At 43.5% G+C, this 18,965-nt stretch overlaps 1 protein-coding gene across 1 annotated transcript in view; it reads right to left on the minus strand.

Moving 5' to 3' along the window:
• Window positions 1–18,965, minus strand: part of ABCB6 (ATP binding cassette subfamily B member 6 (LAN blood group)) — a 231,577-nt gene that overhangs the window by 125,919 nt on the left and 86,693 nt on the right. Inside the window, exon 4 of the mRNA XM_069616874.1 lies at window positions 14,443–14,632. Within this exon, the coding sequence (XP_069472975.1) occupies window positions 14,443–14,632 (190 nt within the window). The remainder of the gene's footprint in view (window positions 1–14,442; window positions 14,633–18,965) is intronic.

Here is an 18,965-nt window from a genome sequence, read left to right on the forward strand (position 1 = left end):
TTCAGCTTTGCCGGCTATAACAAAATATATCTGAGATTGCACTCCCGAAGTCTCCTCTTAGTGGAGGCAAAGTGCATTATTAATTACTGTACTTGGAGAATGTAGTCCGGGTATGCCGTAATTTTTGATGATGCCCTCTGTATCGTGCCCCCCATTCTAAAATATTTCAGGATCTTTTCCCTATCTTCATAGTTCAGGATCCTCGTGATAATGGGTCATGGAGGTGCCCTAGGAGGTGGTTTCCTAGCGGGGGATCTGTTTGCACGCTCCACTGTGAGGCCCTGCATGACGTCCCGAGGCCGATCTCCTACAACAGTAGATTTTCTATAAAGTTTGGGGGGTTCCCTCCTTCTTCCCCCTCAGAGAGGCTTATAATCCAGACTTTGTTCCTCCTGGCCCTCCCTTCTTCTAGTCTCCCTTCCAGGATCCTTATCTGCTGTTGCATTATCGCAGAATCCTTCATGGAGTCTTTAAGGTTTGTCGTTTTCGTCTCTACCTGCTTCTCCAGAATCCCGGTCCTTTCGGATGATGCCTGCACATCTTGTCTCAGAAGGTTGACATCGAGGCTAATGGAATCCATCTTACTTTCCAGTGAAGCTCTGAGATTGGCTATCGCTGGCAGCACTTCTTGATCTCTGTTTCATCACGCTTGGCTATGCTGGTGTAACCAACAAGACAGGCGCTGTTTCCCCAGTTCTTGCAAATTAGTCTATTGTTGGTTGTTTTGATCTGCTTTTAGGCGTCTTGGATGACATTTGTAGGGCTCTTTTGGGTATAGGGTAACCTTAGGCTGAGTAATTACTGTTTTGCTACCTGTGTTGAGTCTTCAAGGGCTTATTGCCCTGTTGTGTCACAGGCGCCCGATAACAGCTTAGTCACCTTGGCCAGCTCCATGCGCTTCTCGTGCAGACTCCGATCCTGGTGCCTTAAATGTGTGATGGCGCGCATGCACACTATTCCTTATGGGCTGCCTGGTGCCGTAGCAATTCTGGTCCCTCACTCCAGGGTCCTGCTATAGCGGTGTCAATGTTACCCTTTATCTCCACTCCACTAGATTACAGAGTGGGGGGCCTGCCTTGTCTTCACTGTGACCCACTTTGCTGCTCTTATGGCGATCTGATGTAGTCTGTGCCGTCACCTACTCTCTTGCTCTTTGCTGTGGATGTTAGAGTGGGGGCTTCCCCTGTATTTCGGGTCACTTAGTGACATCCTCTATACCTTCGTAAAGTTCTGTTGGTTTTTTAGGTTGCCGCCGCTTGCAGCAGCTGTAGCTGATCCTCTTGGTGTCGGTGCGCGGCACACTTCCACGCTGACTATACCTCGCTGCTCACTCCGCGTTTCAACGCCAACGACTGACTTCCCTGTGAGTCACTGGGTTCACTGCACTGCCGTAGGTTTAGAGTCTGACTCCACGCACATGCAGCAATTATACTGCATAGGGTGAGTCTGCAGGCAGAACTTACAATGCGTTGCTGCTGTCCTACTATCTCACTGCTCTGTCTCCAAGTTCAGGTCCAGCGTATTACAGCACTGGAGCCCGCCGCCACCTTGGTATTATCCTGGCACGCGGACCCCCTTCAAAAATGGGCTTGTTTTGACCACCTAACCTGCATGTCTCGTTGGTATGGCTCGGGCTGCACCCCCAGGGGTCTGTCACTTTTGTACATGCACCGCTGGGCACCAGGATGCGTGTTTAAATGTCTTTTGTCAAGGATTTGTATGGATCACATAGGAGCTCAAGAGAACACGTCCTCACAACATGGCAGTCAGCCACGCCCCACCGCCCCCAGAAGCTGCAAACAAGACGAATGATTATGCAATATTTGCAGACTCCCGAAAGGAACACAGGAAAACAAGTTACTATCCTGAGTGTGCACCTACCTGGATGGTTTTCAATCCAATGTTGCAGGAAGTGCCAATGAAAAGAAAATGTGCATATGCGTTCTGCCAATCACACCATTTGACCTAGCAGATTGTTCAATTCAATTGACTTTCCTGACATACCTAGAAACTTTAATAAAACCATTTTTGGAAAAGCTTAAAAATGTTTTGTGACATAAGATTTGTGTCTCTACTGTCCTGCACAGCAACTAATAATGCCTCTTACACCGAAGTACTGTTTGCTGCGGGCTGAGGGCGTGTGCGCTATCCTCTTTCTCGCTGCTGCTCTGGATGACGCTGCTTCTTGGAGACCACGGCTTGGCCCTACACCAACGGAACTCCGGAAGCGCTCAGGACGTCTGAGGCGGCAACACCTGGTTGCCTGGACTTGCTTTGACTTCCTCTCAAGGTGAATACCTATTGCGTGGACTTTCGTAGCATATTCCTCTAAACTACAAACTTTAAGAACGAGACATTTGCATGCTGTGCCCACGTGACAGCTACAGTGCGTTAAAACACGTAGTCATCGTGTCAGTCATAGTGGGTTAAGTTACATATTCAACATTGTATTGTTCCTACGCTCTGTAGTTAATTCAAACCAGGGTCACGTTGCTTATGCATAACTAGTTTGTTTGACTTACTCGTGTATACTGCTTGTGCCGCTATAGTGGTTTTTGTTACTCATTCATTCTATTTCTCTCTGCTCCCCTTCCAAAGGTGTGTCATCTGTTTTGGATACCGCCCCTTCTGGCTGCACCACCCCCTCTGCAAGAACTAATAGCAGAGCCCTCGCGCACCGTGAAGTACACCAAAGTACTGTTTGCTGTTCGTGGTGCGGGTAGCGAGGCCCTTTACTTGTTGGCTAACGCCTTCTTTGGGCGCGGTAGAGGGAATATTCCTGTTGAAAACAGGGACTGAATTGCCTATTTTATTCTGAGCAATAGACTCGACTTAATCAAGTGAAAGCGGTGTTATTTTCCTTCCTCACTGTTGCCTAAGAGCACTGATCTTTTGCACGCTTCTAGTGTCCACTATATGGAATCGGTTCTCAGAAACGGCAAAAAGAGGAAGGTTGGGCCCGCAAAAATGCTTTCATCTACAGATTCTCCAAAAAATATAAATAAAAAAAAAAAAGATTAGTCCTTCTGCCTCGCTGAATGGGAAACCTTCATTCTTATCTATGTCAAGTCACGCTGAGGAAATAGATGAGAAGACTTCTATACCTGAAAGCAAAGCTGAGGCATCTAGCCCAAAAAAAATATGTTCCTTAAAAAAAGTTAATGAAGATCTTACGAACGATCCATTGCTGCTGATGAACACACAGACTTAATGTGCAAAAAAAGTATCTTCCTATTTCCGACATATCCTTGCATGCTCCAGTGATTATGACGGATTTGGACAAAAGAATTAGGCTATCGCTCGGGCCCTCCACTCCGGTTTCTACACATGGTATGCTCATGGAGCATGTACATTTCCATAAATCAAGTGTTAATGATGCAAATCATCCATGTATTGGGAATGTACACATAGATGCGAGCTGCAAACAAATGCCCACGACCAGCTCACCAACTATGAATTATATCTGCAAAGCAAACACACAGAATGAATCCTTCGAACAGAGAAACGTGAATACTTCTGTTCCAGTCCTTAACTTTTCCAATCTACCAGATTTGCCTTTATCACAAGAAATACCTGTAGATGAAAGGCCTGAGCAGAAGATCGATGATCTTCCCATTTTTACAAGAATTTTAAATTTACTCGGTCGAGGGCACGAATTTTCCCATCTGCTCCTGCAAGAGATCAAAAAAGATCTTGTGACAAAGACCACACAATTAGCAAGAATTGAGGGTTACATTTTGGCACAAGAAGCATGCCATATCTATCACTCTGATTGCCATGTTTGCCATGTTAGAACAGCTTCATTATTAAAAAATTATCTGTTGCATTCTAGAGGCAATATGGAAAAAAAAAAGGAGCTGGTTCGCAAACTACAAATGAGCCATTTCTGTATCATGGAATTCCAACTACATTTGCACAAATACTTAGTGGTAAAGAAAACTCAGAAGTGGACATTTCGTCCCTTGCAGATAATGTAAAAATGGGCTATCTAGACATTGCAAAGTTGCAACACAAGTTGAAAAAACACTGGCTCAAATGGAACCGAAAGATAAAATTTGAGAAATGGTCATAACCGAGGAAGTTACCGCTGTGAACACAAATGGGACTGTATCCACTCCTGATAGTCCCTCGACTCTGATAAAACTAATCAAAAAGGACAAAAGTAACGATTCTCAACAAGATGGTTCAAGTGCAAAAGAAAAATCCCCATTTCTTATCAAGGAGATCTAAGAAAAATCATTTTAAAGCCCTAAAAAGAAGGCACTAGAACAAAGCTATCTCTATGCACGGAGAGAAAAAAATGCATGAATTGGCATCTGAACTTGAGCAAGATATTGCAGTACAAACATGTCCAAGCAACGTAACAACATTTGCAGCTCCCTCAGAACAAAACTTGAATTTAATGAATTAAATGAGAGCAAAACAGCACTGCAACTTAGCTCACCAACTATACAAGTAATTGCTTCAAAAAGACGACTACAAATGAAAAACAAAACTTGAATCTGAGAGCTGTAAATAGTGAGGTCAACGAGAAAGATGGAAAACACCACACGGAATCAGATTTAAGTATGTTTATCGAAATAAAGATCCTAACTCGATTTTTCACAGACATTTCTACAAAGAAAACTGATGGGTTAAAAAATAAATAAATAAAATAAAACGGGGAAATAAGTGGCAATGAAGGTTGCCCACGTGAGTCACCAATACTATGTGCGCAAGATGAGCAATGGTTAAAGGCTGAGACAACCAAGCAAGTATTAGAAAAAGTGGCATCACTTCTGGAAGCAATTCCAAAAGAAGGCGAAGGCCGTCTAGACATTCATATTAAACAAGGATACATTGGAAACCAAAATCACCGTAGGAAGGATCAGGGGCAAAATTTGATTACACCCTTATCTTCTGCCTGCAGCGAAGTGGATGGACCCTCAAAGATCGTTCCAAAATTAAACATCACGCATGGAACTGCGACATCTACTAAAGTTCCACACCAAGGCTGCGGAAGTGCTACTGAAGCAGAAGAAGAGGAACTTGTTGGCATTAAAAAGCTATTAGAGACTACCCTTGAAGATCCACCTAAGGATACTCTTCAACAGTTTCAGAACATACCTTGTGAAATGAAGAATATAATTGGTTGGAAAAGTGATAATAAGATCAATGGCACGGCTCGTATCAATCGATCTTACTTAATGAATTCACTTTATAAGATTCCATCACTTAGAAACCTGATTAACAATGACATTGAGTGGATTAGATTACCCAATGAGAACAATAACAGAATGTTGTCCAGAATGCTATCACCCATTATCGCGTAACTGATTTGGGAGCACCAGGCCGACCTTCTAATTTTAGGTCTTGAAATGGTTGGATTCCCCCAATTAAAAACAGCAATGGACTTTTTGGAATTTCAACCTCCTACTCTGAAAGTGAACGGTGATCTCATTCCTTCCACGCAAGGCCCAAACGATCATAATAAAAATATGATGGAACAACTTTCTGCCCTTACAAACGAACTAAACGGGCTTAAATGGCTTGAACCTCTGATCAAAACAGCAGTTAATACCACCAACTCCACGACCGAATCATAAATTCATGACCTTAACATCGTGTCGTGGAACTGCTGTGGCTTCTGTAATTTGGTAAAATGGAGAGATAGTAACACTTGCCCAACATATTTCTTATACAGGAGGCATTAAAGAGTGTAGAATTGGATGTTTTTTTGTATGCTTTCATCATGCTAACAAAGGTTCAGAAGGTAGACCTACAGGGGGGTTGATGATCCTGCTTGATATAAGGTTAAAATTCACTCTTAATAATGTTTACAAATGTGATTTGTGTCTAATTTGTGATATCACATTTGATGGGAATCTGAAAGAAAATATTCTCTTAATTTCACTTTATTGGAACCACATGCAATATTGCATTGAAACTGCGGGTGAATTATTTGGTGAAATCCTAAATGAGGCTCTTAATGAAGCTCCTGATGCTGAAATCCTCATTGGAGGTGATTTTAACTCAGCATTTGGATCCAACCCCTTCTGTATGGGTTCTAATTCGTCTTACTTACATGCCTCTCTACAGAAAGGGAATGTGTGGAGAAATTTTCTTAAAGCATGGAACATTGTTCTAACATCCCCAGCAGACACTCATAAGAGGTTTACTTGGAAACGGGGCACTGCTCAGTCTTGGATCGATCATATGTTTTCCATCGTACAACTTTCTGGCAGACTGTCCAAGGTCGATACCATCATGTCTAATTTGGGGGACCAGTTAATGTTAACAACTTCCATTCCAAACTTCTTTATAAAATCACTGAGTGAACCCGAGCTAATACCCATTCAATGTAACAGACTACGCTGTTCAATCAATTGGTCTCCGTCAACCTGCAGGAAACTTACAGCGCTAGTAAATAGACATTTTTGGCCTTGTATAAGTGGAGATCCTGTTGACTTTTCTATAATTCTACAGTGGAACCTGGACATGATTGCCAAACACTTGTGTGATATCTCTAAAAAAGTGAATGGGCAAGATGTTGAGAAAGATGATTGAAGAGCATTTGACATTACGGTAGCCTTGCTAAAAAAGAAAAAAAATGGGGAGTTGCGTGTGGCAAGGAAGTCAAGGATGAATGTGCCCAATCCTGAATATATCCTTCTAAAAAAAACTATCATAGTCAACTATAAAAAGTTACTTAAGGAGACCAGGACTATATATAAAATATGGCAAAATCAAAGAATTGTCAACTTAATATGTCATTGTAAATCTAAAGAGATCTGAAAAACTATCAGCTCAATTGATAAAGTAACCTCACGCGAATTTGACTCTTGTATAGGCAGTACAACTTGGTTTTCTTTCTTTCTTTGCAAATATGCACTCCCAGAAGAATTCACTTCTTTTGAACAGCTTCCCGAATGTCATCTAATCCCGGATCGTTGCCCTTGGGACAAGTCAGATATCCTTGCTGCAATTCAGAAACTAAAAGGGTCCAAATGTGCTGGTCCTGATGGACTTACCCCGTGTTTAATTAAGGATGATCTGCTGTTCTGGGCTACCATCTTCATGAGCATGTTTCAAGAAATATTTCGGTCCAAAAAAATCCCCAGTTCTTGGCTCACATCAATTATCATTCTGCTTCATAAAAAAGGTTCAATTACAGATCCCAATAACTATAGACCGGTCGCGATCATTAATGTTGCAACCAAGATTTTTGCTTCATTGATCCTACAAGAATTAGAAAGTTTTGCACGGGCAAATAACTCTCTTTGCCGATATCAAGTCGGCTTTCGTAAAGGATGGGTACTCCCCTCAATGCGTGCATCTTGGCACATATTATTGCACACGCCACTAGTCCTGCTAACAGCCCTATATTTGTTGCATCTCTGGATTTAAAAGCAGCATTTGATTGTGTGATTAGAGGCAAACTCTGGGAGAAACTCCCCAAGTCCAATCTCCCTCAATATCTTATCACACTTATTCAAATGCTTCATTCTCAAACAAATTTTAAAGTCAGAGTGGACAGATTGGGCTCTCTAACACAGGCAATGTGGGTTCAGATACTGAATCTGAAAAAGATCTGAACCTGGGCCAGGAGGATAGCTCAGGGGCAAAGCATTTGCCTTGCAAGCAAGACAACACAGAGCAACACAGGTTCGAATCCTGGTCCCACTATAAAAAGATACATTCCTTAATCCTTCATGATTAATTAATGCCATCGCCTCCTCCGCAGCATACCACTCCAAACTCATCAATGCCATCAGGCCCTTCCTATCACGGCAAAATTGCATAGCCAGAGCCATCATCGGTTCCAAACTGGACTATTGCAATGCCCTTTTCATTGGAACCTCCCAAAAAAAACTCGCCAAACTCCAGATTGCTTGAAATAATGCCTTAAGGGCTGCTACAGGCACCTCTCTCAAGGAACACATCTCGGGGATCAGGAGGCAGGTACATTGGCTCCCCATCAAGGAAAGGGTGGTCTTCTAAACTTTGGCCCTTAAAAATAAGTGTCTTCATGATCAGGCCCCTCCCTATCTGACACAAAGGATCACCAAACAAATAGTCACCAGACCTTCGAGGGCAGCCTATGCTAACCGCATCACTGTCATGCACACGCGCAGTGTGCGTGCAGGAGGCACCAGCTTCCCCACTATGATGGCAACCTTATGGAACAACCTCCCAGCTCAGATTAGATCAATCGACTCACACACAGCCTTCCGCAAGGCCTTAAAAACCCAGCTCTTGGTCTATGGAGCACTTCCCACTAGATCTGCACTACTATTGTGTCACCATGTATATGATATTTATCTGTTTTGCCATCCGCTACCTAGACAAGAGTATGAGTAATCAACTGTAATGCTCAATGTGTAACATCTGGAACCAAGCAAATGTATCTAAGTGAATGTATTTAAGCATACCGTCTTGGGCTGCTTATTGTAACCCGCAAGCAAGCCTTCTTAAAATGTCCTTAAAGCGCCTAGTTGCCTGTGGGCTGCAGTGCGCTCTACAAATATAAAATAAATAAATGATTACAAAGCAATCCTTTATGAGCGCTGTCAGACAATCTAACTGCAGTTGATAAATTATATGATAAGTCATTTATACCGCTCCTGTACACACGTGTTTCTAGACGCGACAAGACAAGGGAGGGAAGACAGAGGGAGGACAAGACAACCGATCTTGCTAGGCTTTGTGTCATTCAGATCGTGCAATTGTGTGAACGAGAAGTGCAAGGGGAAAGGGAGTGGGGGGGGGGGAGTGCAAGGGAGAGGGGAGGGTAAAACAGGGCATAAACGCTCTGGGTAAGTGCAGCCAGGGAGCACAGCTCTGGGTAGTGGAAGGAGAACAAGGGACTGTAGGGTTACAGTTACAGCCCCTAAATTCAACTTACCAATATGTAAATTACTCCGCCTCTCTGTGTAACTTAAGTCCTGTACATTGTATTATATTGTATTATTTCATGTGTATGTCGACATTTTGTATATTGCCTGTATATTTGCAACTATGTAAGCTTTGCATAACCTTCTGTGCCCTGATACTCCTGGGTCTGGCGCGCCTTATAAGTGAAATAAACAAACAAACAAGTGCGTGGTAGGCCCGGAAGCAGTGTAATGAGTACAGCACTACCTGCAGCAGAAAGGTATGTCTGTCAATCATGGAGGTATGCTTTTTGTACTATTTTGTAAGACTGTTTGTGCAAAAATAGGCATTACATGTTACAAACGTGACATGTGTTTGGTGATGAGGGATTGCACACTTGATTGACGTGTTGTTGGTTTCACTTTACCAGCATTTAGCTGGATTCTAAATGCTTCCAACTTGATTTGCCCTTGATAATACAATTTGGTTATCTGGGAAAGTTGGGAGATAGCGATTTGACCAAAATCACACAATCTGACCAAGTGAGGTATCTAACAATGTATCCATTACATCACATCTGGGAATGCAGTTGTCAGGGGTCATGTTCCTTGCCAACCTGAGGTTAAGCTCAATGACCTGGAAGGTCTTTGCTCAGTTTTTTGATATTGCTTACTGGCAACATATGGCTGGTTTCCATGAGCTAATCAATTTTGGGAGATAAGAAAACATGGGTGTTTCGAGACTGTGATTTGTCCTACATTACACCACTGACATAAGGGAAAAAGCCGGGAGGCAATTTTTTGTAAAATAAAAAGCAATTTGGAGTTGTGGAAACAATGGAGTATCAACAGCCAGTGACGTGAAGGTTGAAAAAAGTTGTCACGCTTACAAAGATCTGGTGCAGCTGTTTTGAACCACTGCATAAGCTATAGTATTTTGAGAACAGCTACAGACACAAAAAAGTGATGGATTGAACATTTGAATTAACCACAACTGCTGGGAATTCCATGGGGCTACTAAGCATTTGTGAGACATGCATGGGATCAGGAGAGAGACAGACTCAAAGATAAGTTTTCAAAACCTTTATTTCTAAAAGTTCTTGGGTTGGCGTAATGCCTAACTGGCCCTAACACTAAAGGGATGATTCTCTCAACTGTTGTGTAAGGGCCGTCGAAGTCTGGAAGTTCAAAATAAAATCTGGGTGTCTAAACCTATGCTTGTCCTCCCGTTTTGACAAAAATGTGTTAGGAAGTCTTTCAAAAGCAAAAGTGGTGGTTCAACAAATATAGGAAAACCAGGATTGGTTTCAGGTGGTCTTTTTACCAGACGTAGGTTGGTCAACTTCAAAAGTATGAGTTCAATCAAAAGGGACTGTTCATATGACCTTCTCCATAGTTCAATCAATGCCAATGTCTTTAATGCCTTGGAGTTCCCTTCCCCCAAGCTTCAGTTTCTTTGATAACACAAAATAATCAACATTCCACTTTTAGGCCACCTGGGGTTCCTTTTCCCAAACTTAGGCCTCTTCCAAGTTCAAAAACACAAATACACTTCTTGGGCCTCTCATGGTTCCCTTCCCCAAGTGCAGGCCTCTTTTAAGTTCAAACACAAGTTCAGCTCTTATGCCTCTCAGGTTCCTTTCCCTAAGCTCATACCCCTCTTGAGCTAAAAATAAAACATGAGTTCAGTTTGTCAGGATATGCCTTTTTTCATGTACAGTTCTTTCAAAGAGTTAGCATCAGAGGCTTGGCAGATTATTTGCACCTCCTAAGCGCGACCACTCCGAGCTTTAACCCTCTCTTTTTTTTCCTGTTCTTAACTTTCCTTCAGGGGCTTTCTACACCCCTTCTTATTCCCCTCTGTTTTCTTGACCTTCTTCCTTGGGCCCACTGGCACCTTTCTTTACTTATCCTGCACACTTCCACTTTCTTTACCTTTCCGTGCCCACTGGCAACTTCCCTTCTTGCTTTCCCGTGCACACTTGCACTTTCTTTTAATTTCCGTGCCCTCTGGCACCTTTTCCACTCTGCCGGTTTGCTTGCACCCTTCTCTCTCGTTTCGGGTCGCTCACTCCCTCTTTTTTCCTTTGCGTCTCTTGGGGCTCTGCTTTCTGACTTTTTCTTGCTTTCTCTGGATCTCGCCACTCTTCTTTCAATGTTCACTAGTTTTCTCTTCTTTCCTCTTTTCCGCTCTTTGCGGCTTTATGCGTTTCCTTTCACCAGCTCCGCTTCAGTCAGTCGCATGCTCCTGAGTCTCTCTATCTCTCTTTTTCTTATTTTCACGAGACTCACACGGGCAGCAGCACAGCAACAATCGGTCCCTCCTGGTTGCGCGGGCTTGAGGTCAGGGTCTCAGCGCCTGCTCATCAGACACCCTTTGAGCCGGCACAGGTCCCAAGGGAACAAGCAAAATTCCAACTGCCACCAGCAGCCTGCAAGATGCTTTGCTCCGGCACTCTGGAGACACGGCTCCCTAGCCACGCTGCAGCCCTCAGAAACACTGGGCCAGTGTCTCGGAACGCCATTCTCCTCTGAGCCGTTGATCCTGCTGCTCTCTGTTCCTTGGCTTCTCCGGTCCAAAAACGTCCCCAGCTCGCTCTTTCAGCTGTGCAGAACCACACCCTTTATAGTTGGGAAAGCAGTAAAGTGGATTCAGGTGTGAGTGGTAATTAGTGAGTGCCTGACTCTATCAATGGGACAACAAAAATTCTTTCAACAGCCGGTTTCCCTTACATTCCCCATGGTATTCCTATGGGAAATCTTCACTACTCCTGGTTACCTCTTCCTCGTCCCAATATTTGTTGGAAATGGGGAGGGGGTGATGGCATGGGTTTGGGAATACCCCATGAAAGCTGAGGGAAAGGATTTTGAGGTGGAATGGGAAAAGGGGGCATACCATGTCTCACCGTCGGATGTTCTCCTCCCAATCCCTTGTGACCCTCCAATCAAGTGATCCTCCCGCGCTTGTCCACCCCCAGGGTTGGGATCCAAAAGCAATGGCCTTTCCCTGGCCACCTGACTAGAGGATCCCGGGGGAGTAGGTGGGAGAACACTGTCGGGTTTCTCACACATGCCATTCACGTTTGTGCCATTATAGAAGGGAGATCAACCAAAAACCCCTGCCCACCGAAGAAGTACCTGTGGAGTAACCTCCTCCTTTGCCCCTGACTGATGGCCGGTTCCGTCTGCCTTTATGGATACCCCTTTAGCAGTTCTGCTTGCAGCCGTCGCCAGGCTTCCAGAATCGGCCACTGACTTTGTCCCAAACCTGAATGGAGGAGAAATGTTGCAGATGCTGTCCTTGGCCTCCCTCGCTGGGGTCACTCTTTGAATTCGATCAATGTCCTCACTCCAATGAAAGTACAATATTGAGATGCAGTGGAGCAATCAAATGGACTTTATGCTTGGTCTGACAGCAGAATCCACATGAGACTGCTATGCATTTGGTCTGCGAGAGTGCAAGCTCCCTCTAACTAAACTTGGAAATGTGCTGCTTTGGCTCCCAGAAATGCTCAGCAGGAATAGTATGTGGTGGCAGCACTGCCACAGCAATTGTCACAGAAGCATTCCAGAGACAAAAATGTTTTTTTTCTGGCAATTAACTTCCTCCATGGGCCTTCAAGCTTCATGTGCCAGCTTTTTTCATCTAGTCAGTGGTTTAAGCATCTGTTTGAATCCATATCGCCCAAGGAAAACATACAACTCTAGTGCTGTCAAAGAAAATATGGTTCCTTTAATTGTTTTCCACCATGAATTTGATACACTTTGATCACTCTTTTTTCAATTGCGATTCATCCACTGTTCCTAGAATGCTAGTTAATAGCCCTTCATATAAAATGTAATGCAGAAGCCGGACGGGTCCAATGAAAGCCATTACAATGAGCTTGAGGTCCTCCAAGAAAGGTAATTTAGAAAGGGGTGTACCTTGACTCCTCACTTACCCTCTCCCGACAAGTCAATGCCATCACCTGAGCCTCTTCCTATACCTCCAAACTTATTACAGTCTGCAGGCCGTACCTTACTGTGGAGAACTGCCTCACGCTGGCTAGAGCACTAATCCTCTCCAGGATAGACTACCGCAATGCCATCTGTGCAGGCTCCTCTATAAAAAAACATTAAGAAGTCCAAATTGTACAAAACAACGCAATCAGAGCGGCTCTTAATATCCCCAAATCAGACCACAGAAATATTCACTGGCTACCAGTTAGAGAACGAATTCAATTCAAAGTACTGTCTCGTACCCACAAATGCCTATCCAACACCACTCCACGCTACCTTTCAAGCCTTATTTCGAAAACCCAATCAGCCAGACCAACCCACTCAGGCTACTTAGGGCAACTGACGACACAAAGATACAAAAGACAAAAAGAAGGAGGATCTAGCTTCCCTGTTATAGCAGCTAACTACTGGAAAACTATGCCCATGGAACTAAGGTCTGACCCGTCTCTCTGGTCCTTTCGCAAGAAACTAAAAACTTGGCTCTTCACCCAGGATATCAAGAACCAACCACCACACTCCCCTAAGGAGCTCTAGGTCTCCCTGCCCACTGATAGTTGACAAGACCTACACAGCCTAATGAAAGTTGGGATAGTGTACTGCACGTATGATTGTTCTAGCCTCAAAATGTAATTGACTTGTAATTTATCATCCATATATGACTACCGCACCTGTATAGGTTTGTAACAATACTACATCTGCATTTGCAACAGTACTGCGCAACCACGTCTCTGAAATGTAACCGTATTCTTAAATTCAAGCGCCCAGATGACTGAGGGTTAGGCGCGCTATATAAATGCAATAAATAAATAAATAAAACCTCCCGCAGTGGTCCACCCCCAGGAACTGGATACAAAACCAATGGCTGTGTCCTGGCCACCTGGATGACAGATCCCGGGGGACTAGCGGGTGAGACACCTTCCGGTTTGTCACATAGGCCATATATTTAGTCTTTGAATGGGAAAGGCCTGAGAAGACCTATTTTTCCTTTTTATATGTATGCTGCTCTACTATTTTACAACTCAAGTACCTATTTGATCTATATCTGTTTTATGTGTAACACTTTAATACAGAGTATATATGTTTCACTATATTTGTGTGGTGTACTCTCTTGGTGTGTCTATTGTGAGCCCAACTGCACCTATCCATCAGCCTTCTTACCTCCCTTGAGTGAAGCCGGCTGCTCTGGCACACCTATCAAAGCTAGAGGGTCTGGTGCATCTTTGGGGTGAAACCTGAAAACCCATGTGATATACGATTGTACACCCCTGACCAGAGGATCTTGTAAAAATCTCCCCAACAGTTATCCCATGTATTTCTTAGATTATTTCTTTCTGCATAATCCTTAAACTTTACCTGCCTTCATACCCTGCCTACAGAGTAGGACACCTGGTAAAAGACCTCTTGCATGAACGCCATAGTGTGTGCAGCATTTCTGCTGTATGCTTGTATTGACCCAACTGCAGCACCAAACACCAGCGAAGTGAACAATGTCAGCAGAAGAGCAGAGTAGGCAAAATGGAGGTTTCCTCTGTGGTCCTTGCAGAAAGAAAGATAATGAAACAAAGCGGGTTAACACTGCTCCACCACTCACCAATGTTCTTGTAGTATATTGGTACGAAGACGTTGATAGCCCTCTCGGCGCCCATCAGCGCCATGCATAACACCACCACACCCTGTAGCCAGGGGCTGCCGCTAGGCCACATGTACGGCAGCACGAGGCGTAGCTTCTTGCGGAAGTCCTTCCATGTCGAGCTGTTTCCAGGCTGCTGGCCTACCAGGGGCTGCAACAAAAAAAAAACAGTGTTATGAGGGGGATACAATGGGGAAGACATGGTGGGAGAGGAGAAACAGAACAAGCAAAGAAGAGCAAGAGGTCTGCGATTGCCACAGAGGGAAAGTGAGTATAGGACAACATCCTATAGAAGAAGGAAGAGGCAGGGTAGAAAGAGACAATGAATGCGAGAGGGAGAGAAAAAGACAATGAGAGAAATGGTGAGTGAGGCCTTGACTTACAGAAAAAGATGAGGAGAAGGAGAACAGTGAAACAGGTTGGAGGGGGCAGGGAAGAGAGAAACAAGACTTAGACACAGAGAGAGAGAAGTTTGTGTGAGAATAGGAAAGAGAGAGTACTTTGACAATAAATAGGACAGAATATGCGGGAAGAGCCAACACATGCAACTGGCAATGATGAAATAATAAATGTAGTGTATCTGGGTTCTGTATTACACGACTTCTGGTACTGGTGAGACATTTAAGAGTGAGAGAAAAGGCTATGAAGAGGACAATAATGGAGAGAGTAAAAATATGTTCGATCAACTTTCATAACTCTCATCAAATGGAAGAACAGAGGTCTGAATGTGCTTGAGCAACTTTTTCGATGACACAAGCAAAGGTTCAATTGTTTCCGGAGAAATCCCACTTTAGCAAGCCGCCTGTTTTGAAAAATCTTCAAGTTGGGATTTTCTAACTGAACGTTTCCAAGGAGAATTCCTGCTGACAAACAGACTGAAAAACGAATACTGTGATGTGTGACGAAGATCTAACTTCCTGAAACATATGCATGGGTTACTGACAGCCTTTCTACCCAGACTATGGGCCTCATTACAAGGAATGCAGTAAGGGGTTAACGGCGCTGGTAAAGGTGCCGGCGCCGTTAGCCCCTTACCGCCCCATTACGAGGTCTGCTCGCGGGTCCTGCTAAGGATGCCTGGCTATTAACGTGCCCATTATTAGCATCATCCCCATTCCCGTTGAGCCCTATGGGGGCTCGAATGGGGATGTACCGGGTCCGGTTTTCTTGAATGAGGAATTACTGGGCCCTCCAAGGTCGGAATGGCCCGGTAATTCCTCATTCAAGGAACCCGGACCCGGTACGCAGTATGGGGGTTGCCATGCCGCCAAAAGCGGGATGGTTACCTCCATCCTCGTAATGAGGTCTTATGCCATGATAGAACACTGTTTAGTGCCATTTGCCATTCATCTTCCAGAGTTCAGACAGGGCACCCAAACATAATCTGCCCAAGGCGTTCCTTACTTGATGCAAACTGACCACATGTTCTGCACAAGATCACTAATCCATCCTTTTGGTCTTCCCTGTTATTAATCAACTGTAATGCTTTGATCTCAAGCCAGATGTTAAACATATAGGGCCTCATTACGACCCCGGCGCTAAACCATGGTGCTATTAGCAGCATGGTCCATGCCGGGGTCCGCCATGGTGAATGGCGGAATTACCGCCCCATTCCAAGGTTGGCGGGGCGGTAATTCCCCATTCACCATCGTCCCTTCCCCATTCCCATTTTTGCCCCATAGGGCTCAATGGGAAAAAGCAGGTGTTAAGGTCGGGTCCCGCAAAGGGAACTCGTAATGAGGCGTTAAGGGTTTAACAGCGCCGACATCTTTTACGGCGCCGTTAAACCCTTAACGCCAGGGTAGTAATGAGGCCCATACACTCTGTGTTGTGCTACAATAGCTACTGCAACCATAAGTGGCATACTATGGATAGGCAGTACCTGGAAAATCTTGGACGCTTCTACAAATGACAAGAAAATGTGCATAACGATTGTTAGATTAGATCAGATTTATTTTATTTTGGATAAAAACATTTATCGATAAAACCATAAAATAAATAAAACAAGACAGACCAACCCCCCCAGAAAACAGTATTACAATATTAAAAACTACCATTCAAAGCAAAAGTCATGGAGGAACTAGCTTGCAAACAACTCCCCCCAATTCTCAGAAATACACAACCTTCTCCACAACAATCAATGAAGGACTGAAACTGTACTTCTATACATGAGAGAACACATCCGACTGGCACTTGGTAACAACACTCCAATCTGCCTGAGCCTTCTAGGTGCCTGTTCAGCGTTTGACACCCTTGGTCAACCCCCACTTCTTAAACACTGGCATTTCCACCTAGGCATACAAGACTCTGCAATTAAATGGATTCAGCCTTTCTGGTGAATCCGTACCATCGCAGTAAAAGACGGAGATTCCCTCTGAATCCCCAGGGAAGTTACTCAAGGAGTGACTCCGGGATCCACCTTATCCCCATGGCTCTTCAATGCCTATATCAAGTCCCTCAGACACATTATGAAACATTTCACACCCACATTATAAATATGCACAGACGACATGCATCTTACCTTCTCCATTTCACCAAATATTGAATCCAACAACTCCATCAGCCAATGCCATATGGGCATACAAAAATGGATGTACCAAAACAACTCTTACCTCAACCCCAGCAAGACAAAGGTCATGGTCTTTGGCACCCAACACATTCACTGCCTTCCTTTTATGTGACCCCGCTGACCTAGGAACCCCCTCCCTTTCACCTAATTCAGAAGCACGGAACCTGGGAATCCTAAAAGACACTGACCTTACTCTTAAACACGACCTCACCAGAAACAACTTGGACACATCCTCATAAAGATACTCCTGTACTTGGAACTTCACCAAAAAATCATCATCAATGCCTTAATACTCCAAAAAGGTATAATAATACTGCAATTCTCTATTTATTGGTCCGTCCTCAGAAAACCTAAAATGGTGCCAAATTATCCAAAACAAAACTGCAAGATGCATGCTAACTCTCAAGCCTAACGACCATATCACTCCAGCACTAAAAACAATCAACGGGTTACCCATTAAAACTAAAATAGAACTCAAAATCCTAAACATTTCCCAGAAGACCATTGTGAGGAACTCGTGGTGATAACAAGTAAGACAGACACAAGTGATCACAGTTCAAGGGTGTTTATTGAGCAAGGAAAGATGTATGCAGGTTGGAAAAACGCCCAATCTAAACCTAACTCTAACATGGAAGTAAATGTCAACCATCAAATGAAAAATAAGGCCGTCCTAGTTGCGCTGTGTCAAAATAAAAAGGGCCTATACTAAGAAACCTATTGCCAAGCCTCACAACTAATACAAAAAGGGATATGACAAAAATTCTCCACAAGTTCCACTATGCGCTCCAAATTGTAGTTTTTCAGAAAATGAGACTTTTTCAAAATGGTCTAATTCTTAGTGGGTATTTAATTTTATTATTCATCATCCATTGAGAACCCAATAGTCCGTTTTCTTTCACATCAATTTAACATATCATATTTTTTGCTTGCAGAAATGGTATATCCTCTTATTTCTTTATTTTCAGAAATAGTATACCCTCACATCCTCTTGATACTTTATTTACAGAATTAGTACACCCTCTACACGTGTTTCCCCATGTTTAATTCCACATGGTTCATCAGGAGGGATATGTAATTATGTACACTTTTTCACTATAAGAAAAGGGAACAAGACCAATATTATGCTTAGTATGTTGCCCCAAATATGCCCTTTTTTTCTTTTGTTAATATATACAAATATCAAAGTTACTTACACATTGGTACTTTATCCTTTGTCCTCATTGAGTGTGAATCCGCCAAGTTTGGCAGCTAAGTGGTCTGATGTGTGATCTCTAAAGGGAGACAAGGCCATTTTAAGTTCAGAATACAAGGATGTATTCATATTCTAGGTGATATATAGTTTCTAAATGGTTCGGGGCTTACCTGAGATCTTTGGTTCTTTAGAGTATATTTTCATGGCTCCATTCTGCAGAGATGCACCGATTCCAAGTGTTCGATGCATCTCCCAGAGTGGCCGCCATTTATATCGTGTCCGTTGCGTCACGACGCTACGTAATGACGTCATGACGCTCCGGAAGCGAGCCGATCACCATTTTGGATCGGGAGTGCCCTTTCTATAACAAATAGTGTTCACGATGAGTAAACAACAGGATAATTGCATTTGTTGTGACTGACTTAGTTAGACCTCACGCTGTTTGTCAGATTGGAGACCTAGTCTTTTGTCTTGTTTGTTGATTTTACGTAGGTGTCAAAAAATTGTGGCATTTCATATGTCAATATGTCACACTTTGTTATTTGCATTAACACAAATTTTTGAAAATGATGTATATACAGTCTACAAAAAGTGACCCATTTCTGTGTCTGAATTCAAACCAGTATTACAACAGTCAAATATGCAGATCCATTTTGCTTCACATTGACGAAGTTTTTGCTCTCCGTTGCCTCCTCTTTGGCCTATTTTAACTTGTTCAATTCC

Source organism: Ambystoma mexicanum, chromosome 9 (genome assembly GCF_040938575.1).
Source record: "Ambystoma mexicanum isolate Mex_15411 chromosome 9, UKY_AmexF1_1, whole genome shotgun sequence".
Classification (NCBI taxonomy): Eukaryota; Metazoa; Chordata; class Amphibia; order Caudata; family Ambystomatidae; genus Ambystoma; species Ambystoma mexicanum.